The 24653-nt window shown below is 41.1% G+C and overlaps 1 protein-coding gene across 1 annotated transcript in view; it reads right to left on the bottom strand.

Annotated features, from left to right (window-relative positions):
- Positions 1-24653, bottom strand: part of CUNH1orf21 (chromosome unknown C1orf21 homolog) — a 222227-nt gene that overhangs the window by 3408 nt on the left and 194166 nt on the right. Inside the window, exons 4-6 of the mRNA XM_024754205.1 lie at positions 23834-23910; positions 18161-18221; positions 13824-13893 (exon numbers count right to left, since the gene is read on the bottom strand). Of these exons, the coding sequence (XP_024609973.1) occupies positions 13824-13893; positions 18161-18221; positions 23834-23910 (208 nt within the window). The remainder of the gene's footprint in view (positions 1-13823; positions 13894-18160; positions 18222-23833; positions 23911-24653) is intronic.

The raw sequence follows: 24653 nt of genomic DNA, 5'->3' as shown, positions 1-24653 counted from the left end.
TGCGGTACGTAGGCCTCTCACTGTTGTGGCCTCTCCCGCCGCAGAGCACAGGCTCCGGACACACAGGCTCAGCGGCCATGGCTCACAGGCCCAGCCGCTCCACGGCATGTGGGATCTTCCTGGACCGGGGCACGAACCCATGTCCCCTGCCTCGGCAGGCGGACTCTCAACCACTGCGCCACCAGGGAAGCCCCGACTTCTTTCTTTTTAAATACACACTACCTGTTTCAATTCTGGGGGGAAAGTTCCTTTAAAAATAAAATTTTCTTTATAACTGGGACTTGTTACTAAAAGTATCTAAAACATAAAGAAAATAATAATTTCGCATACAGCTATTTCTCAAATGTATGACATGTTTCTTTGTCACAGTTATCTGTATATTGGAAGTAGCTCACATTCTCCTAATATTTCAGCATCATTCTAATGCATGACGGTACCACCTGGCTGGGCAGTCATCCTGGCTCTGTGACTCACTAGCTCTGGGATTTTGATCAAGTTACCTCTCTGTGTCTCACTTTCCCCATCTGTAAAACGAAGATAACAACAGTACCAACTTCACGTGGTTGCTGAAGGTTAAGTGAGTCAATAGTAGTAAAGTGATTAAATCGGGCCCGGCACATAATTTTATACCTGTATGTGTGTACACACGTGTACACGTGTGTCTGACAATAAAAAAGTGCTGCCACACCAAGAAGTCTTCGGGGCCTGCAAAAGCACGAGGGTGGCCCATTCCCGTGCTAACCGGCCCCAGACTGCGTGTTCTCTTTCAATGATTCACCAATTAGCAGATTTTGGTTTCTTCTGCTATCACCTTGCCAACTCTCACCCCTGCTCCTTGCAGAGTTTTTGAGCCTGGTGTCATCTCCAGGCTTATTTTACTTGCTGCGAAGAAAAGTCTCCTGGGCAGGGAAGCTGGGTGAGCAATCTTCCTGACAAGAGAAGTGTGTCCCCAATGACACCTCCCTGGTGACAGTGTCCAAGCAGATGCTGGCTGTTGCCTTGGCCCAGACCGCCCAGGAGACACTCCTTGAGCCGCATGCTGGAGAGCTAGAAAGGAGACCCTCGTGGACCCTGACCGTTGGGAGTTTATTCTCCATTGTGGGCAACAGGACACATCCAAACCCATCAGAAATATATCAGATGATGCTCTCCACGTATCCTCAACTCATGGGGCTCAGACAGTAGACCTGCGAGTGGCCTCTGAGCGTCTGGCTGGAGGGGAAAGGTGGGCTCATGGAGTTTACGTTAGGAAAGGAGAGGACTTCTCCAGTGTATATGTGGACACACACACTGTTGTGAGACACTGGGCAAATCTTCGGGCTTTGGTTTCCTGGGGATTATCATGGTCTCTGTTTCATAGGGTTGTGATCAGGATTACATGGGAAAAACACCGTTTCTAGCAGGTGGTCAATAAATATTAGCTGCTGCTATTATTACTACTACTGCTATTAAACCCCCTGTTTGTCCAGGCCCTGGCAGGAGAATAGGGACCGCCTTCCTTACGGCGGTTGGGTGGGTGAGAACTGTCGTTCTCTGCCAGGTGTACTCTGGCAGGTGTCAGGGAGCCCTTCCTTCCACCTCAGCCTTGCATCCCAGACGGGCCAGAACCCCATGTGCTCAAATAAAGCTTCTATGGCAGACACCTCAATCCCTTCCCTTCTTAAGAAGCCTCAATCAAAGCAAAGGCCTAGGTGGCCAATGTTGGGGTTCAGAGGGCATCTTATCCACAAGGAAGAACTTGGATGCAGTGACAGACAGACAGACACACACATGAACTGGTGCACTCACTGATACAGCGGTGTCTCCAACTCTGTAAATGAGTTATAGGGTTAAACAGACCCTCCAAGTTTACTGTTACCATAAGGAAGTGCCCTCTTTTGAGGGGTAGGGAAAACAGGGTTATTATGGGATTATATGAAAACATATGTGTGAAACTTTTGAAAACTGTAAAGCACTATAGAATTTAAAGAATCTATCATTCAATAAAAAAAAAAGAAAGTGCCCTCTTTTGAGGGACAAATCTGTTGTAAACCCCCTGCGTCAACCCAAACTGCAACTTTCATTTCTCAAGCATTTGCTCCTCTGAAATTATTATCATTACGATGAGAAGAAGGAAAATTGCATCAGCTGCTTTGCAGACACTATTTCATTGGTTACTCACACCAACCCTGCAAAATAGGTAGGAGTCCTGCGTCCTGTTACTTGTGGGCAAACCTCAGAGAAGCCCAGAACACAGGGCTAATCCTTGCCTCTTTTGTTATGACTGTAGTGAGTTGATAACTGAATTCAAATCAGTTTTATTTTTGTTATTATCCCCTGTCAGCAGCTCTGAGAAGCAATTATTTTACGAACAGAAAACTTGGAAATCAAAAACAAGGAGAGTAAGAGCTCCCATACGGCCAGTGTCATTTTAAGGGGAACCCAAGAAAACGTACCGAAGCAGCCCCATCTCAGCATCACAAGGGCCCCACCTGCACACAGGCTCTACTGGGCCAGATAGGGAGATTGTTTCTATAATATGACTTCACGTCTCATTGAAATTTTTAAAGAACGATGCTAAAAAGAGAACCTTAAAACCTGCAGCTGTCAGACGGCAGGAAGTGGGAGTGAGCTGGGTTTGGGAGCTACACAGCAATTCTCTTAGCCCAAAGCATGCCCTTTCCCCTTGAAGGGACTACAAAATGGAAGTCTTTGTAAAGACACTGTGTGCAGCCAGCATTAGGGACTGTTAGACACAATTCCACCCTTGTGCAAAGGACACACTGAAAGCTACAGACAGCCAGGTCCCCACGAGACCCCACATGTGGGAAGAACGGAAACGCACGAGGATGCTGACAAGGAAGGGTCGTATGAAGAACCACAGAGGCGTTTTGGTGTAGACTCAAAAAATCTCAAGGAGCTTTTTGCCTACCAGTTTCCCTGACCACAGCCCTACTCTGTAGAGTTTCCATGCCCTCTTCAACTGTCTGCATTATTTTCTTGGAAACTGGAAGTTTATGTCAACTCATACATTTCTGAGGTTCTAGGGTGAGGGTTTTTTTGTTTGTTGAAATGTCTAGGCTTAGAATTAGCAATATTAAGGTGCGGCAAAGGAAAGGACATTGTCCTAATTCTGCTAGTTTAAAGAGGAACAGACCAAAGAGTGATTTCAAATAAAGGAATTATTCCTCCAAAGTGCCTACAATACTTCTTCTCCTCAAGTTTACGCAGGCAGATAGTCTAGGGCTGGCTGTCCAGTTTCAGGGGTGAGTTTATCACAGGAGTCTCTAGTACTTCTCTGTAGATGTGTGTGCATTTGGCCTAATACATACACCTCAAGCATGTAATAGTCAGCTGTGAACTGAGTATTTCCCCAATGGAGCAGACTAGAACAAGATGAAAGTTCCAGAGAGGAAGCAGTGAGCTCCAGTTTCCCCATCTGTAAAATGGGGACAGTAAGACCTAACTTGCAGTGCTGTTGGGAGACTTAGGAGTAATACACATAGGTGTTTGGTAAAGCTTGGCACATGGTACTTAATAAATTATAGCTCTTATGATGATATTTAAAAATGAGGTCAACAGATCCAACTGTTAATTAACTATGTGAGAAATTGGGCCACCGCTGGATTACTCATTTACATCCAGGCCCTCAAACAAGCTGGCACCTCAGGGCCTGGATGCCTGTCCTTCCTGCAACTTCCTGGCTGGCTCCTCCTGCCCGCAGCCCTCATCCCATCCATCACTTCACATTTTCCAGACCTCTGCTCAAATGTCACCTCACTGTCTTCCCTGAGCTCCTTATATACAATAGCACTTCTTACTCTGTTTCATTTTTATTTATATTACTTATCATTACCTGACATCATTAACGTATTGCTTTATTCCTTTATTGGCTGTCTTCCCCCTTGAAGAGATGCATCCAGTGGGCTTAAAGTGTTTTCTGCACTGCTGCATCCCTAGGACTTAGACTAGTGCTGGCGACATATTAGATGATCAATAAATATTTGCTGAATAAACGGAAGGAGGAACAGTATCTAGAGAGTTCTGAGATTTTGGAGTTGGAAGGGGACCCAGAGGTCTTCCTCCCCTACCTTGCATCTAATGTAGAACAGACCTCCACTGACAATATTATAGGCAGGGAGCCTTCTCTTTACGACTGGAACATGTCAGATACTTTTCCAGCTACTCATGAAATTGTTCACAGCTGAGCCCAAACCCTGCCTCTCTGTAACTCCCACAGAATGGCACGGTCAGGGCCTTTGTAACCAGAGGCTAGGTCTTCCCAGACTGATAGCATCCTTCGGTCCATTACCTGTGAATAACGAGGTTTCCACCTAGGTCTTACTCCCTTGCATGTGTGTCACTTTTCTCATGTTCTTTTTAAAGTGAAGCCGTCAAAAACATCACCAGTACAGAATAAGATATCCTGGTAATATGGTCTAAGATATGTAAGAATTAAGCATTTGACAAAGAAGGTCACCAGAAATGACAGATTCCAAGAGAAATGATGTGCTAAATCTTAATAATAATACAAAACAGAACATAAAACTGAGCTTCTGTCAAAGCTCTGGAGAAGGAAATAACTCTTAGCCTCAAAGGCATAAAAAAGATCACGTAGAAAATAAAAAGATGAACATATTTCATCATGTAAAAATGAAACTTTGCATACCAAAAGAAAAAGAATAAAACAAAATAAAAAGGCAAACCTCAATGGGAAAAATACCTGCAGCATACAATGTGTAAGTGACAGGTTACATGAGAAGCTCATATCAATAAAAAAAGTTAATGTAAGAGGATTTCAACAAGAGGGAAGGGCACAGAGTGGAAATTCATTTAGAACAAATAAAGTCAGCAAACACACAAACAGAAAAATGGTCTGCTTCAGTAATAAAAAAATCCAAATGAAGACAATTAGATATTATTTAAAAATAGCGATACCCAATTCTTGGGAGTGTACAATGAAATGCAGCTCTCATACACTACTGGCAGCCTTGTAAAGTGGTATGGCTGCTTTGGAAAGTAATTTGGTAATATGTATTATGAGTCATAAGAATGTTCATACCCTTATTATAGCAATCATAGACATCAATATTAATGATAAACTCCCAAATATATGTTTTTAAAAATATATGCATTTATTCCCTGGGGCTGGAGATGGGAGAGGGGATTGGCTGTATGCTGGCAGGAGGGATCTTACTGATGTGATGAAAATGTTCTAAAACTGGAATGTGGTGATGGTCATGCAGTTTGGTAAGTTTACTAAAAATCATTGAATTGTACGTATAAAATAAGTAAATTTTATGGCATGTAAACTATATCTTTATAAAATTCTTAGAAGTGTACAAATATTTTCATTGCAGCATTTTTATTAGGCATGGAAAAAAACCATCTAATATCCCAAAGAAAAAATGGTTAAAACATATAAAAGACGAACAAAACAACAGGATCCGTCATATACTGTGTCCGAAACTGGCAGATCCTTCTTGTACATCCTGCATTTCCACATATATTGCTTTCTTCTCTCATACTCCCTCCTCCCCAGACTTCTCTTAGCGGCTACTTAGTCTTACGATCTTGTTCAACATCATAATTTCAAGTGAAAGCTCTACGGAGAATTGGTCTCTTCCCCTCTCAGTCATCCTTCCGTCCCACCACGTATTAAAAGTAATTTTAGCCAAAATGTTTGCTTCCGTTACTACAGGGGGCAGAACAGAACATGTCTCTTATTCCCCTTTGTCTTTTTTTTTTTGCTGATAAAGCAAAAGACTTTATTGGGAAGGGGCACCCGGGTGGAGAGGAGCAGGGTAAGGGAACCCATGAGAACTGCTCTCTCCTCTTTGTCTTTTTGACACTCAATGGAATCCTTGTGTGGCCCACAGAAGTGTGCTTTTAATAAGGCTTATTTCTGCCTGGAAGTGTATACAGTTATACTCATCATACAGCAGGCTAACTGACAAATGAAGACTTCCCCCTCCTCTCCTGAGCCTCTCTGGATGACTGGGAAGCTCCATAGGTTTCTGACCTGTGCATTATTTGAATTCTCCTACCACCTGTCTGCTTCCTTTACATGATTCATCTTCCTCCTCTCTCTTCCTAACTGTGGGCTTAGTGAGTCTGTTTCTTGACTTAGTCAAGCCTCCTTGGTAGCCTTCTACCCTGCACTGTGGGGCAGTCTGGCTTTCTGGGCACCAAAGAACATCTTGATCAATGAAACACAATTATCCCAACAGTATTTGGTACAGACACTTGATGGGCCGTCTTGCTTCTCTGCCCACCTAACATCTTTTTCGCCAAAACTTTTCCTCCATGTATCACCATCCAGCGGCAACCTCGGATCTAAGTGTCTATGGGAGCCTGAACATTTAAACTCTGTCGAACCAGGAATACAGGGGCACGAGAGCTGCATTCCACAGCTTGAGCATCTGTGAACCACCAGCCAGAATCCAGAACAAAGATGATGAAGAAGAGGCGGGAAGAGGGTGGAAAAGTGAAATGAAGGACACCCCCCAGGGGCTGCTGTTTAATCCTCCTTCTGTAGGGCTGTGGACCAGGAGTCAGGCGCCCTCCACTGCTTCCTCGGGGCTGCAAGTGTCAGAGCCTCTTCAGTCAGGGAGTGTTTCAGCAGCATTTTCGTTACAGCACAACAACAATTTATAACAAGTTTTGAGGCAATGCCGAAGAAAAGCAAAAATAATTAGCGGTGCTGTTCAAGTCTCCTCCCCTGGCTTGTTTCATTAGAAAAATCAATCAAGGCATTAGTGGCCAAGCCTGTTTCTAATGAGCTTTATTCTAATTAGACCTGTGCATTATCATTTCAGTTGGAAAAAGGAATCGTTCGTAATGACCAGTAGGGGTATGACAGCCTCTGACTGTTCTGTTGACCACGTAGAGGAATGATCACCACGATAACAACCACAGTGACAAGAGCCCTAGTATACCGGCCTTTTCATTTCCAAGAGAGAATGTATTGACTAAACAGCTTTAAAACTCCCAAGAAGTGTTTATTACACCCAAATCCTCATTCTACTGATTCTGTCCTTCTAAAAAGGATATTTTAGAAGCTTCAAGGGACCTATTTCTCAAGGTCCTGCTTTGCCTGACGTTGGCACTCAGATGACTTCGATGATGCTCCTTTCCCCACGAGGAGGCGAGCAGGAGGGAGGACAGGGAAAAGCAGGGATGGGACTTCCTTGGCGGTCCAGTGGTTAAGACCCTGTGCTTCCAATGTAGAGGGCACAGGTTCGATCCCTGGTCGGGGAACTAAGATCTCACAAGCCACCGCATGGCAAGGCCAAAAAAAGAAAAGAAAAAAAAAAAAACAGCAGGGATACAGAATGCAGGATGCCCATGTCGCTGGGCCATACTGATCTGATGTCCTAGAGCAGGGTTGGCGACTTTCTCCGTGAAGGACCAAAGAGTAAATAATTTAGGCTTTGCATTCTAAAGGGTCTCTGTTGCAACTCAGCTCTAGCTATAAGCATGAAGGCAGCCACAGAGAAAAGTAAAAGAACGAGTATGGCTGTGTTCCAACAAAACTTTATTTGTGGACCCTTAAGTTGGAATTTCACATGATTTTTCACATGTCAGAAAATATTATTCGGCCTTTTGTTTCCCCCAACCATTTAAACACATAAAAACTATTCTTGTCTGGCAGGCTAGATTTGGCCCATGGGCTGTATTCTGTCCACTTTTGTCACAGAAAATACAATTACCATCTGTAGGTTCAGAGGCTAACTCTGTCACGGGTTCGGGCCCTCTTCCTAAGAGCTCACACAGCAGAGATAAATTCCACCTTGAGAGACATTTCTCTCAAGATGGGGCCAGGGTTCTTCTCCAAAAGGTTGTTTTATAAAATTGTTCTTATAAACCAAAAAACCATCGATCAAAATCAAAATTAAATTAAAAAATTTTCTTACAACCCCGTCTTGCTAATAAATTAGAAAGTTTTCAAGTTTCATTTAAATCTCTGTCCGTATGTATGTCATTTTTATATAGTTTCAATCCTATGATAGACAACAAATGTTTAAATTTTATTTATTTTACTTGATATTATCTTATAAAACATTTCCCTGTTATACCTGATTCCTTATAATGATAAAGAGATACACCATAAAATTTTGCGTAATTCTTTGCAGAAGATTTCCAGGTCATTTGATGGACTTAATTCAAAGAGATGTCTTAAATTAGTCTATTCTCAGGTATAAGAGTTAAGATTTAAATACCATCCCTAAGCCAGGAGAACCCACTTGGTGGATTGGAGCCTCATGGGTCTCCCCTAGGATTCACTTCCTCTAGGACATGAAGCTTCATGGGTCTCCTCTAAGACTCACTTACTTCAGGACAATGGCTTTAGCAGGCCTGGGATTTCAATCTATATGCCTCTTGACAAAGATGTGCCTTCCAGACAAACTCTTTAGAGCTCTTTGTTCTGAACTAATTGCTTATACCCTAGAATTTATTTTGAACATGGCTGGAGGTTTGGGGAGACTAAGAACACACCTCCTTTCCTTATAGTTTTTAACTGAGAACAGTCAGATGAGAATCAGCGTTCTTGCTGGATTAGAGAACCCAGCAGGCTCTCCTTATCCCCTCTCCTCCCACCCCCCTAAGGCCTTATGGATGGTGACTGACTCACCCAGTCACAGGTGGAGAGAGTAGAGAATGCTGGGTTTGCCCGTCTTAATGCTCCATGGGCTAGCCTACCAGACAGGGGAGAATGTTCCCTCTTGACTACACAGAGGAGCAACACTGTTTGCTGGACCACAGCGCTCACCTTCCCTTTCCTTCTTCTTTGCTTTCAGAATAGGAAGCACATGCATTTGGCCGGGGAGAGGACTGCAGCTACTGACGGGATGTCCCTGCCCGCAGAAGGCACAGAAGAGTGAACTAGCTAGATATGAGGGAGAAAAGGCCCAGAGAGCAGTGAGGAGTGGGTGTCCTGGGCCCATGGTTGGGGAGAACATGTCCGTTTGGCTTCCTTCCTCTTCCAGGACATGGCTAAGGTGGGCAAGCTGCACCCTAAAAAGAGGAAGAAAAGCAGGGTCCGTGGGATTTCATGATGGATCCTGAGGTTTCTATTGGCCTGATGAATCTTATACATTTTCCTGGGAATTAACACTTTGGGAGGATAACAACTGGGGGAGGCCCAGAGGACATAAGAGAAGCTGGGCAAACAGAACTAACTGAATTTGTGGGGACTGTTTAGGCTAATAAGTTATGAAGCTCTGATTAAATTAAGGCTTGTCACACATTTGATCAACTGGCCAATAAGAACAGCAATGAATAGAGGTCAACTCCATCTGCGGCCATGACTATCAGAGCCCTTGGAAATGGGAGCGGTTTCAAATGAAATTAAAACAGGAGCACTGGGCTTCCTTGGTAGTGCAGTGGTTAAGAATCTGCCTGCCAATGCAGGGGACACAGGTTCGAGCCCTGGTCCAGGAAGATCCCACATGCTGCGGATCAACTAAGCCCAGGTGCCACAACTACTGAGCCTGCCCTCTAGCGCCCATGCGCCACAACTACGGAAGCCTGTGTGCCACAACTACTGAAGCCTGCGCACCTAGAGCCTGTGCTTCACAACAAGAGAAGCCACCGCAATGAGAAGCCCATGCACCGCAAGGAAGAGTAGCCCCTGCTCGCCGCAACTAGAGAAAGCCAGCAACAAAGACCCAATGCAGCCATCAATCAATCAATCAATCAATCATTCAAAACAACAACAACAAAAACCCAGAAGAACTTCAGGTGACTTAGAGCATGGCTTGGTGCCCGTGTATTAGTTCCTCCTGAAGGTTTTCTTCCACCAAACTGTACATATGTGGATGCAGTGGAAGGTGTGAGCAACGCCAGTGACCACTGTGTAATCTGCTTGTTTTCCACCTGACATTTCGTCATACACATATTCCTCTTTTCATAGACTTCTCTGAATTTTGAGAAATTTAAAAGATACAGAAAAGTATAATGAATGTAACAAGCACTGCATTTCAATCACAGGCATAAGAACTAGTAATATTTTATAACATTGCTTCTAGCTGCCACTCTCTCCCTGAAGAAATGAAACTACCATCCCAGTCCCGTTCCCCTTCCCCCATCCCCAGGTACAACAATGATCATGGGTTTGGTATGATCATTTTGATACTTTAATAATTGTATCATATTCATAATATACCAAATAAACTATACATCTTATATATGAATGTTTACGTATAAAACAGATATAAATACATGCCATTCATAAATATATCATATAAAAACGTACTACAGTAATGTGTGCAGGCACACGTGTATGTATAACTGGTGTTTAATAAATATTTGTTGAATGTCCATCTAAAAACAGTGTATGGTTTTTTTAATTTGTATGGTGTCATACAATTTTTTATCATTCTGCTTATTCCTCTATTCATTTAATAATATGATTTGAGATCTATAATTGTGGATAGATATATATATATATGCGTCTGGGTCATTTCTTTTAACTGCTGCATGATATTGTACTGTGGGACTATAAAGGATTTTATTTATTCATTCCTCTAGTGCTAGGCACTTAAACTGCTTCCAGGTTTAAAACATTTTTTTTGCTACTGAGCATAGTATGTATGCTTCAGTGAACTTTATTGCATACATGTAAGAGAATTTCAAGGATATAGACTCATAACTTTAATTGATGGTTTTTATTGGTTAGCATTAATAGTAGTACTTCCTTATATATGCTGGCTACAGATCCTTTTCATGTTTTAAGTATTGCAAATATATTCCAAACTTAGTTTACTAGAAGCTCTGCATTTGGGAATTATGAGACTTATTAATAAGATAGATACTGACCCATGATACTCACCTGACTCTCTGTGTCTATTTTAAATTTGTTAACAACCCACAAGGGAGGCAGAATATGATTAAACATCTCCAAACCTCCAACAACCAATTTCGAGAATATGAGTTTAAAGTATTTGGTACTCCTCTTTTGACTCTATTTAGAAAAATGGGATTAAAATGAGGGCAATCTAGAAGTGTCTGCCCCAAGAATGCTTTCTCTAGGAATTCTCCACAGAATTTCAAAGAGAGGAAAAAGTATCCCACAAATAACAAGATATATCAGAATAAACATTTCAAGAAATGTACAAAACATATGTTTTATAATTCCTTCCCAATTGATATAAAGGGGCATGCCTCATTCTTTGCTACAGAGGGTTCTGTTTAGTGGGAGTTTGGAAAGTTGCGGGTAAATCAGATAAGATACTCTCTGAAGTTCCTCCCAACTGAAACTTTATGCTGCTAGATTAGAAGCTCCCTTAAAGGCAAGGACCCAATTTCCTAATTCCTCACGGTGCAGCTCCATGGCCCTGGCTCATCTCTGCGTCCAGAGAACACATTCCAGATAAGCTTGTTAAATGAATCAAAGAAGTTAGTCTTATTGCTTTAATGATCTTGTTAGGGATCCCCTTTCCTAACTTTGTGTTGTTGTTATAAACATTTTAAGACTAGTATTAATGAATATTTGCAAAAGCAGGTTTTAAGCAACCCACAAGAATTAAAAAAGAATGAACCCTCCAAACAGCAAAAATACAGATAGGGATTCAGCTGTACCCGGGCCACTGACTCACAGACTCATTCTGTAATCAGCTCAAAAGCTGGCACGGGTAATTTAATGGCTCTATAAATGTTCACACGAATCTAATTCCTTAACATGTTTATACCACACAGGAGGGAGGTGGGCCAGTACACCGGAAAATATCCTGTTCTAATTCTCTGTCTACAAGGAGACATCTATACCACAGGAAGGCACTTGCTCAAGCAAGGTTCAATCTGATAAGGTCTGCATGTTCAGTTTCAGTCACCACCTCCCCCAAATCCTTCCTCTACAAATGGCCTTTATGATGTGGATACAGGCAACTTCAACCAAAATAAAAGCTACCAATCACAGAGCACATACAACACATCAAACACTCCGCTGTAGACTCTACATGAATTTTCTTTAATTTCCCGGACAAGTCAGTGTTACTATCCAAATTTTTTGGTGAGGAAACTGAGGATCAGAAAGGTTAAACAATTGGCCTGAGGTCACACAGCTACTACTGAAGTGGGTCTTTGGATTTGCCTGGGGTTTGAAGCACAGGCTCTTTCACTTGCTCCGTGCTGCCTCTTTTCTTGACTTTTCTCAGTTCTGTTTCTTGGCACTGTACCTACTACATACCTGCCATGGGGCTCCTAACTGTTAAGAGCCCCTCCTATCACGCTGAGCCCTCTGCTACAGGAGTCTGCCCCATCACACCTCCTTCCTTCGTGTGCTTCTGCTTCTGCTAAGCCCAGTGGTCTTATTTGCCCTATTCACTCATTCAACAAATTTATTAAGCCTCTGTTCTGTCCCAGGCCCTGTGCTAGGTTCTAGGCAAACAAAGAGACCCAATTTTTATCCTTAGGGAACCGTCTATGTAATGCTTCGAGTTCTTTTAGAGATTCTTAAATAATAAATCAGCAGTGACAGAGGCTGGCACCCTCTGTCCCCAAGGGCCCTCTGTAGGGCTAAAACAATGCCCCTGGATGCTAAGCGCAAAGAGTGGAAAGGCCGTGGGGAGGAGGGGAAACAGATAGCCCAGGAAGAGGACGGGAAGGAGAAACCGAATGGGAACAAGACAAAAAAAACGACACAAGCCAGCATCACTGTCTCTCTGCTCTGAGTGGTACCCTGGGCCACCTTCTTTTGCCCAAGTACTACACCCATGGCAAAATGACACCATTCACCGATTGTGCCCCAGGTTGCTGTTGAGTTCAGAGCACTGTCGGCCTCACTGCATTCATAAAAATGGCATGGTTTTTATTTGTATTCATGTACTCCCCTGTTCTGGAACCTGGACTCTTCTCCTTTGCTACTCCCTAAGGCACCAGGCTGATAGAACCTCAAGAATTCTCTGAAAATCAAGCCCTCCAGAAAAAAGAAAGTGAGCAGAGACTGGGTGTGTTGCATTCTTCTAGGCTTGCTGCCTCCTTTATTTTCCTTGGCTGCACGGCCTATGACTAGTAGCTACATGGAATGCTGGGGAACGCTAGGATCCTCAAAGTCCACGGTGTGCACGCACTTCGCCAGTGGCTCCTGCACCAATGTTATCATAGTAACTATTAAGAAGTCACCTGCATAAAGCTATGCGGTAGGGAGAGAAACAAAACAGGGCTGAGTCACAGCCTTACCCTTGTAATTACAGCTTTACTTTGACCAGCGAATGAGGAAAGGTACGTACAGGAGAGAGAGCAGGCAAGGCAGGGGGATGAAGGGGAAGGAGTCACAAAGAAGGGTTTGGTTATTAGCAAAATTAAGACCCTGCTGTGTTTCCCATGGAGCAAGGAGCTGTTTAATGGAATAACGGCAGCCCAGCCCAGTTCCAAAACACATGCGCCAGCAAGAGCATCTCTCTGCCAGTGCTGAAGGCCCTGGTTGTTACAGAAATTGACAAGCTAGTGGGAGGGACATGCTATGACTTCCTCTGTACACATGGAGCAGGCTGGGTGACATTCTTCAGGATCTGATACAACAGTCCCATGTTTCTCATCACTAGCGGCACTGAGGAGACCTGTAAACGCACCACCAGAAAGTAAAACCTATCATCAACGCAGGTGCCAAATATTATATTCGATTCTATAGCAGCTCTGCAGTTAAACAGTCTACTTCAGGAAGAGTTTATATATAGAACCAAAAATCATGGCTCATAATTACACACAAGTCACTCTCTTTACCAGATGAAAAGCAAACACCTTCGGATCTCTGACACACTGATTCATAACGTAGTTCAGACTGATCTGACATAATATTAAGAAAAGGAGCCCTTGAAATAAATTTATAAATGCAGACTTACCATGTTTCTCACCAACTAGGTTAGTTCTGGGGCCAAGGAAATCAGGCCACTTCAGGAACCCAAACATTTTCTAAGTGTAAATGATTTTTCAACAGATGTAAAAGGTCTACAGATAAACATATTTTAACATCAGCTGATTTTAAATCCATCCGCTGCTCTAAGACATTTCCTCAAAAGGTCACATTGAATAATTCCAGTCAGCAGAGGTGGAGTCTCAAAATCGTACAGGAATATGCGAGGCATGGTGGCACGCTGATGGCTCACCCTCGGGGGGTGAAGTACTATGAGCTATTCTCAAAGAGGAGAAGGGAGCGATGAAAGGAAGGAGAATGGGTTTTCTTGGAGTTACCTGTGCTTAGTTTCCTAATTTTCTTTACAGTCAGAGATACATATGGATAAGATCAGACCCTGACGAGACTCGTGGGTGCTCATGGGTATAGTTGGGCCCTGGATCTGAGCAAAGCCCATAAGTGAAATGCACGGGTTCTTTGCCTGGGGCCCAAGGACAGGCTCCAGACAGTTAAAAAACTCTAAAATTTTACTTAAGAATTTTGTGTATATGATATCATGTGCAGTTTTATAGGGAGAGTCTTTCTAACTTTTACAACATTCCAAAAAAAATGCCCATGACCCAACAGAGCTTAAGATGCTTTTCACAAGGAAAACTAACCAGATGCAACTGGCATTGCACTGAGACATTCTTTATTTAACATTCAGGGCTCTCTCTGAGAGAGCAAAAGACTTCTCAGTTGTCAGCTGTTCTTACATCTTCCTAAAGCAAAATATAAATCCCTGCGTTTGCCTGGGAAAGACAGTATTAATGCAGATACTTAAAAAATGTATTTACTTTTTCTGCTTCTTACAAGTACACAAATATACCGTAGAAAGCATATCTTAAAATCTGACGTGATCTGTCTTTGGTACGATATTCAGAAACTTCTCCACAGGGCCAAGTTTTAATCATCTAGATCTCTTCTTTCTCCTCTAAATATAGTGAAAGACGAGAGTTTAAAATCATTATCTTGCTCTGCAGTAAACTGTCATTTTCTTTAAGCTGCAAAATTAGGCAAATGTCATCACTTCACATAAAGTTCAGGAGCCTGTGAACTGTCAGGGACAACAACTATAGATTGTAATGGAATAATGGTTAGGTATCCAAGTGAAAAATAATGAGGTAAAGATAAATGAGGTGCTCCCATTGTTTCACAGCATTTTTTTACTCTCCAAAAGGAAAAGCAAAAGTAGATCAGAGCTTACAATGCTCTTTTGAACTCTCACTGCTCTCCTGACAAAAATCTCTCTCGTGGTCATCTCCAGATGCAGCTCAGTGTCCTGGCTTTCTTCACGCCAGCATAGTGAAATGGTGTCAAGTGTCCAAGGATGTCCCAACTGCCTGGTTCACGGACCTCAAGTTTCAGCACTTGACCCCTGAAACACCTACGTTCAATACAGGAGGACCTGACTCACGGTGATAATGGTATAAGGGGTGATGGACGAAGGACTCCTCCATTGGTAAAATAATGACCTTTTCAAAGAAATCTGCATTTAAAACTGAGCTCCTCAAGTCAAGGGACTCTTTCCTACTTATTCTGTATCCCTTAGTTCCTATCTGTTTTTCTATCCTGAGTCACAGCATAACCTGGTATGCTAAATAATTAAACGATGCTAAATAATTTAGCATCAAAAGTGCTAAATACTTTGTTAATGTATTTTTGCTACTTGCTTTTCTTTGACACCAGTAACTTCTTAGAAAACTGCTTGCCCAGCTGTGGTGCAAAAGTAAACTGCAGCTCGGCACCACGATCACTTTTGATTTAGAGTAGTCCACATTAAGTTTCACTGTAAGTATTAAACCACCTAGCAGTCCTTGTTTCCTTACACTAATGGTACGTTTGCATATATCTTGAGAAAGACAGAACAGAGATTTCTCTTAGTATGGAGAGGAGAGTTGAAAGGTAAATCAAAGTATGCCCCGTAGACATTCAATAAATACAAAGGATGAATCAAGGAACGGCAGGTTTAAATCTCTACAGATTCACTCAATTTTGCTTCTTACCAACTTAAGGAAGAAAAGAGGAATTCCTGGACATTTCTGAGAAAGATTATATCTCAAAACTCAAGGCCTCTCAGAATGACTCCAATTTGCACCATGAAGCTCTGAGTTTAGTTTTTTAAAATCAATCCTATATAACCTAAAGAATAGATGTGAATTGCATTTATGGTTGTCTAAATATTAGTTGGACCAAAGAAATATTTAGCAATGGTAAAAAGTCAGGAAAATGATTCATAAGAATCCAACTTCCAATTTTGGTTATATAAACTATGGTGAAGACTATATTAAGCTGAACACATATATTAAAAAGGAACATTTTAATTTGGGGAGGCTTAATGTTTAGATGATACATAGGATAGCATATTCACAAAATTCAGAAGGATGAACTTTAGGTAAGAGAGCAGAAATAGGAAAGTTTGGTTCAGAGAAGATACAAAATTCCCTTAGAAATTTGTAACTGGGCACGTATCACAGATTATATAACAGCTCATTTTTTAATATAAATGTATTCAATATATAGTGGGAACACTGTATCCTGAATCTACAAATGCTCCTTTGTCCAAGGAAAGTTCCATCCAATAAATGATCAAGTTATAAACTTTGCTTTTGTTGTGCTAAACACATCACAGTCTACATCCTGGATGCAAAGTAAGAAGGGAAGTAGAATTTCAGATGGGAACAATGAATTTCAGTTTTGAGTAACAAGAGGTAGAATTTCAATCATGGAAACACACCAGAAAGAGATTAGATCACTTAAAACACCTTGTCAGGGTCTGTAAATGTTGTTTAAAAAGATAACTTACAATTCAGGTCTCAATTTTTACAGACTACCTCTGACTACTAAGCAAATATTTTTATTGCCAAAAAGCTAGTGGAGGAGAAATAATCCAGAGAAAGAAAAGATCTTCACCATTACAGTAGGAACAAAATATTGCTTTTTATGCTTCTCTTTACTGAAAACAAAATGTTACTGGCAAGTTGAACAGCTTTTGAACCAATATGTGAAACCTGGTAATTATTCCTAGATGATGTTTTCAATCTAAAAAGTCATGCATAAGCTAAAATTTCACTAAAAGTAAAAAAAAAAAAAAAAAATACTCAAATGAGAATGTAAGCATAGCCAAGGAACACTATAGATTAAACTATTACTTTAGTTCATTACCCATTTCTATTTTTCACATTGGTAATATATGCTGGTCTTTTAATGGTGCATTAGAAGATTATATAATGATTCTTTCAGGAGAGGTCCACCTCAGAGAGGAGACTGTTACTGAAGTACGGATGAATTTAAGACCTCCTTCACTATCTTCCATTGACTGATATATACATAACCTAGGAATTCATGAAGAAATGCTCAAGGGCCACAAAAAGTAAAAAAAGAAGTAAAAATTAAAGTGGAAAAATTTCAAAGGTAAAATTGGCCCGTGATGCCTTAAGCATAGTCGTGATATGTTCTGAATTTAGAATTTAACTCTTCTTCAGAATAAGGTTTTCAAATTATAATTCTCAGATGTATAACTTTAGTATTTAAAATTCACTCCCTGCAGTGATAAATTTAAATTCTCTAAGCACGTAAGCCTTTAATGATTACCATATTGAACCCTTCATTCAGTTAATTCTCATATGGCACTCTGAGATCATAAGTATGGGTTAAATTTCCACATGAATCAACTTTGTGTCTTACTGTCACTGTAAAAACCACACACTTTTAGAGAAGCAACCTGGAGACTCTGCTTTGGAGTCAGACAGATGTGGGCTGGAATTCTAGCACGACCGCTATTAGCCTTGCAAACCTGGGTAAGTTACTCAAGCATGAGCCTCAATTTCCTTATCTGTAAAATGCAAATATTACCTGTCTCATGGCCACTTCCCTGAGGGAAGGTATTGATTGCAACATGTTTGCAACATTTGTCAATAACTCAGAGCAACATTGGGTATGTAGAAGACAGGTACTAAGGACCTCCTTGCTTGCAGTCTGAGGTCCGAGCAGGGCATCAGGTGCAGACAATACACAGTGATAGAGAGCAACGCTCTGTTTCTAGGCAAAGGCTCTTACCAGTCTCTACCTGACTTTCCACACTTTAATGAAAGATCAACGGTAGCCCAGGATCCTGGGAAGCTCTGTTATACAGTAAATATTCTCCTAGCCACATTGTGATGTGTGAACCTTTGTTTTAACTCTAACCATCCCCTTGTAAGAAAAGCTTTGTAACAGAAACCAGAATATCGTTACTCTAACTCATGAGGCAATATTTCCCTTGAAACATGTAATTTTACTTCTTACCTTTTCAATTTTTTCATCCAGCATTCTGAAGAATTCTTGCTGGCTTTCAGAGATGTGCATGCTGAAAAACAGAGAGTAGGTAAGTGCGTATTTCAGTGTTTTCTTAAACCTTGCTCCCTCAGATGAAAAATGCCGAGTCCCTAAACTTCGGGGCAGTCATTTATTTCTTGCAGACTTTTCCACTGAAGTACTCTGAAGTCACACTAAGGATAAACGTCATTACAGTAACCCTGCAAACGTGTTTCATAACAGTCTATCAGTTCCTATGATTTAAGGAACGCAATTTCCTTTCAACGTACACGTTATTTACAGTGGTGTTACTCGGAGGCGTGTGCCCAATTTTTGCCTTGTACTTAAAACAAAAAGCACAGGCAAGCAGTACATGGCATATTTCAACCCTGTGTGGAACCATAACAAGAAAATATATCCTAGTTATTATATTAAAATGTGTATTTTACACAGGCTGTCAGCATGGTATTCAGCTGACTGTATAGGTGTGGGCTGGCAGCAAACGAGCCGAGAACTTGACCTGAATATCTCCTGTACTGGTGACAGCAAATGCACCTCTTTGGAACTGAGATCCACTGGAATGTGAGAGTAAGTGAGGAGGCATGTCTGAGTAGCCCTCGCCCTGTGTGTTTACCTGTTCTTTGCTATTTAACACCATACTTAATGAGATGGACGTGGTTGGTGAGGACAAAACTAAGAAGGTAAGGAGAGGAGAGAGGACTCACGGACAGGAGGGAAAGGGTCTTGAATGGAAGGGTGACTTATGTATTCTCAAATCCCGATGCACTAACTGAGCTCTTTCAGATAAACTGTTATCCCTGGAGATGCAGCAGACCCTGCCAGGTGGAGCAAACGCCCACCACGGAGATCCTCGTTACCTGTGTGTTGTCTTAGAGATGGTGTAACCAGACAGCGTGAGGCTTACTCTGCTGTTCTTCATGCGCTCCTTTCAGAGAGAAGCCCTAAATCTCTTGCATAGGGACAGAGACAGAACTTTCACTCTGATGAAGTAAATTACCCTCTATCGACTGACTCCCGCCTAGGTAAACAGGGATGCCCTCCTCTCACGTGGAAACTATCAACACAGTGGCATTAATAATAGTTCTTACCTACCAGGGTACACATCGCACTGTGAGAAACAGTCCCTAGGTAACAACTTGATTCTTAAACCCCTTCTGATGGAGAAGTTGATGATTGTTGAGTGAGGGGAGAAGATGGAAAAGCATGCTGGGCTGGCTTTACTGTCTTTCTTCAAGATTTAGGATGGGATAATTGGATTGTTTCTCATTTAGTTTATAAAGTATGAATACTAAGGGCTTCACTGGTGGCGCGGTGGTTGAGAGTCCGCCTGCCGATGCAGGGGACACGGGTTTGTGCCCCGGTCCAGGAGGATCCCACGTGCTGCGGAGCCGCTAGGCCCGTGAGCCATGGCTGCTGAGCCTGTGCGTCTGGAGCCTGTGCTCCGCAACAGGAAAGGCCACAACAGTGAGAGGCCCGCGTACCGCGGGAAAAAAAAAAAGTATGAATACTTGATGCTAAGATTAATTAGATCTAAAAATCTTTTCTAAAAGCCTGTATGTTGGGATTTAACTACTACAGCTTAACAATTTCGGCTATTCCTATTTCTCTGTAATTACTAAAATTCCACCTTGGAAAACACAATGCTCCCCTGGAACATTTCTGTTTTATTGAGGTATAGTTGATTTGCAATATTATATTAGTTTCGGGTGTACAACACAGTGACTCAAAATTTTTATAGATTATACTCCATTTATACCCTGGAGCATTCTTGTGGCTCCCAGGGGTCCCAGCAAAGCTCTTGTGAGTTAACCCTGCCATCAGAGGCTCTTCTTTCTGTGACTTGTCAGTTTCCTGAGACTAGGGTGATGATGTTATGGAATCTTAATGACAAGTAATCAAATGAAGGAAAGGTGGACAAAATGAGCTCTAGAGCTGAAAGACACACGGCTCCCATTTTAAGTGACTTAAAAAATAAGCTTCCAAACAATAAACACCTAAGCTGCGAAAGTATAAGAAGGCGAGGTCTTAATTCCCAAACACTTCACCTGCAAAAGTGAAATTCCATTACTCCTGACAAATCTTAGCCTAAACACAGTTATTTCTTTTCTTTTTTTTTTTTGCGGTACGCGGGCCTCTCACTGTCGTAGCCTCTCCCGTTGTGGAGCACAGGCTCCGGATGCGCAGGCTCAGCGGCCATGGCTCACGGGCCCAGCCGCTCCACGGTATGTGGGATCCTCCCGGACCGGGGCACGAACCCGCGTCCCCTGCACCGGCAGGCGGACTCTCAACCACTGCGCCACCAGGGAAGCCCCACAGTTATTTCTTCATGATCATCATTACTACTTTTCAATGGCACCTCAGGGGAGTGGGGTAATCCTAATCCTCACAGCAGGACACACCCTGGCTAGTAGTTCATGGCTCACTTTTATTTAGTTATTTTTAAAAATAATAGTATAATAAGCACCTATGAAACCAAAACAAAAATCCAAAGCTGCTTTTCAGTTTTTCACCATTGAGAACGATGTTGGCTGTGGGTTTGTCATATATGGCCTTTATTATGTTGAGGTTAAGTTCCCTCTACAAAGCTGCAATCTTAACAAGAACCTAGAGGTTACTTACGTCCCACCCTTGTGTGTTTCTCCCAACTCAAGGGAACTATCATGCCCCTGCTTTCCTTTTACATAGCTTTACTCTATCTCTCTATGTGCTTAAAAAGCAGATGATTTATTTTAGTTGTTTTTAACTTTATAGAGTGCATTATGCTCTGTGTAATGTTGCAGGACTTACTCTTTGTTCTAGTGCTATATTGCTAGGGTCCATCCTGCGTTGTGCATTGTTGCAGTGCATTCGTTTTAACTGCTAATATCCCACTGTGTGAATACAGTGTAGTTCATCTATCCAATTACCTGTCAAAGGGCATTTGGGTTGTTTCTGATTGTTCAGGTGTTCTTACCAACTGTCAGACACTGTGATAAGAACCAGGCATACATTATTTCATTTAAGCCCCAGCCCTATAAGACAGGATTTTTCACCTCCATTTTTCTTGGAGAAAACTGAAGCTCACAGACATAAGGTCACTGGCCTGAGATTACAAAGTCAGTAAGAATGTGGTCTACGTGGTGCATCAAATGAAGATGTGAGCATTACCTGCCTTCATTATTAATAAATCTGCCATTATCAGGTATGGGATTGTCCTTCCACTCATGGGGAAAAAGCCTCATCTTATTTTATACAGCTGCATAATAAAGAATAATTTCCTGGAACCTATATTATATCAATGAGTAGAAAAAGTAAAATCCTTCTCTTAGCCCTCCAGAAATATTTCCTACTTGAATTCCAGAAACCCAATGATCTGACTCACAGTTTAAAATACACACACACACACACACACACACACACACACACACACACACACGAGCATTATGCTGTGTGAAGAACAGGGGATTTTCTTCATAATTTTAATGTAAACACACGAGCCAATTTAATCAACTTCTCTGAAAGCTTCAGCACATGCGTGTCTGCAAAGCATGCTATTTCAATGTGCCAAAGTTAAATAAGTATTTGCTTTAAAGGAAAAAAGAAATTCTCAATAGAGTCTTTTTCTAGATGCATTTAAAAGGAGCATATATCTAATGGCTCCGATGAAAAGATGATTTGGTAGTGTTATCAGGTATCTGTTGTCCTCAGAGGCAGATAAAATTAGTGTAGATAAAAGTGATTACAAGTGAAGTGGATTAGGTAGGTTGTGATTATAGCATGACATTTACCTGAGGGTGAAAAAAATCGGTTGTCCCATTATACTGACACTGTAAATGATAAATGGATTTCAAAATGTCCAGTTTTCTTTGGAAGTAAAAAATTCAATCCCTGAGCTCATTCACCACCCCTTGAAGAGTCCTAACCACCATATCACAGTAGCCATGGCTGCAGCAGTTCCAGACACTCAGCCAGGTTAAAGTGATTATGTTATTTTTGTCTCAACCTCCTGGGAAGAACCAGAGAACACAACTTTTTCCACTTACGATATTGATTTACATATATGTCATAGTTAAAATTATTTGGGGATGGTGGTGACTGTGTCAGTTGTACTTGTGTGATCAGCACCCTTAGGGAATTTGTTCATATTTAGGCAGAACAACACAAGAGAGGTGTGCAGCCTCTGGGATTACAGCTTCTTTGAAGAAAGGGCAGGTAGCTTCAAAGTCACACAAGTGCATTTTATCACCAAGGTAGACTCAGTTTTAGAACAATATAGAAACTACTCATTATTCTCTTTAGCATTTTAATTTAGCATTTTAACTGTGAAATACTTAACACATAGAAAAGGAAACATATAATGTTATTTGTACATTTTCAAATAATAATAATTAAAGGAACACGCATGTAACCACCACTCGGATTAAGAGATAGAACCTCTGGTCCCACTGTCTTCTATCCAGTAGAAAGAACCACTATTCTGAATTTAATGCCTCTTCATTTCCTTGCTTGCCTTTATTGTTTTACCATGTACTTATATATATAATATATGGCTTAGCTCTGCCTGTTTTTTCACTTTATATGCATGAAACTGTACATAGGCAGGTACTACCACTTACCTTACTGGTACAACCTTACATTTCATGAGATTCCTCTATCTTGATCTGGGTTGCTATTGGTCATTCATTTTCACTGATATGTAGCATTCCCATCATAAGAATATACCACAGTTTTGTTATCCATTATATGTCTGATGGACATTTGGGTTTTATTTCCAAGAGCTTTTTTTTTGGCCATGTCACCGCCACGAGGCACGCAGGATCTTAGTTCCCCGACCAGGGATGGAACCCATGCCCTGTGCAGTGGAAGCGTGGAGTCTTAACCACTGACTGCCAAGAAAGTCCCATATCTTCAAGAGCTTTAAGAGCTCATGTAAACAGTGCTGCTACGGACATTTCAAAATATGCCTGCTGGCACACATGCACAAGAGTTTCTCTAGGGTATACACCTGAGAGTGGAGTTGTTTTCCAAAGTAAAACAGTACTAGTTTATATCCCTACATTCTGGTAAACATTTTAGTATCATTAGCCTTCTAAATTTTTGCCAATCTTGTGGTGTGAAATGGTATTTTTTCATATGCATTAGCTATTCATGTTTCCTCTTCAGTCAAGTGGTTGTTTACGTCTTTAGCCTGCTTTTCTATGAGTTCTGTCTTTTACTTACTGATTCATAGAATTACTTGATACATTCTGGAAACCCGAGTATTGTTAATTATATGTATTGTAAATATATTCCATCATTTTGTGGCCTTTTACTCTCCTATAGTATATTTTGATAAACAGAAGTTCTTAATTTTAATGTAGTCACAAAAATTAATCATTTTTCTTAAGATTTGCATCCTTTATGACTTATTCAAAGTTTTTCCCTACCCCACGGTTATAAAGATATTCCCCTTCATTTTCTTCTAACTGATGTGAAGTGTCAGCTCTGTCATATATTGTGGGTCTGTTTTGGGTCTCTCTATTTTGTTCCATGAGACTAAATCACACTGTCTCAATTACTGAGGCTTTATCGTAAGTCTTGGTTACATGGCAAGCAAAATGGAGCTCACTCTAAAAACATCTTTAGCTTTAAAAACAATATAGGAAAATAGGAACTAGAACTTACTTTGCTCTGGGTTGATGAACTAATCCCGGAATCTCTTTATTAGTTTTAAGTCTTACATTTGAACTGGCACTTTTTTCCTGAAACACATAAACACACATGTAAAAGACAAGATGAGAATCAGCAATTAAACAAGAGCATAAATTTTCATCAACAAAACGTTAGGTTTGTTTGGGAGCCTCTGAGGTTGGGGAGGACAAAAGTTCTTACAAAGATGTCACACAGTATAAGCAGAACTGCCAAATATTTTAACAGGGAACATTGTCATGAAAAGAGGAATTAACTTTTATAAGAGCTATGGCTCCTTTTAGAAAATAACGTGTGAGTAATATTTGATTTTTAGGTGGAGTTACTGAAAACAGTAAGAGAATCAAAGAACAGAAGATTCTAGTGAAAAAGAACAGCGGTAGTACAACCACAGCCATTGTTTGCTTGCCCAGGTTAAGTGACTTTGTGCATTTTATTTGTGAAAGACAACTGCAGTTACTGACACATAAAGTTTGCATAAGGCCCTAGCAGTGACAGGGACAAGAGCATAACTAAAAATAGCCAATATTTTCCATGTATAATGAATATTGAGATTGAATTTAATTAAATTAATGAAACTCAATACTAGCCTGTATTCCAGAAATACTTCTTTGGCTTTTAGCCTGATCTGATTTCTTATTCCCAGTAAACCAGCCGCATAGGAAAGAAATACTCTCAAATCTTAAAATACAAGTATATCAGTAAGCACATTGTCTCAATACTACTACTGCTTTGTGTTTTTCCATTATCTTTAAAAAAAATATTTAAGGTGCTCTAAAATTTGCTCTCTAAATAT

Source organism: Neophocaena asiaeorientalis, unplaced genomic scaffold (assembly GCF_003031525.2).
Source record: "Neophocaena asiaeorientalis asiaeorientalis breed wild unplaced genomic scaffold, Neophocaena_asiaeorientalis_V1.1 scaffold415, whole genome shotgun sequence".
NCBI classification, from domain to species: Eukaryota; Metazoa; Chordata; class Mammalia; order Artiodactyla; family Phocoenidae; genus Neophocaena; species Neophocaena asiaeorientalis.
The sequence above is the reverse complement of the archived record's forward strand: the minus strand, read 5'-3'. Positions and strand labels throughout refer to the sequence as shown.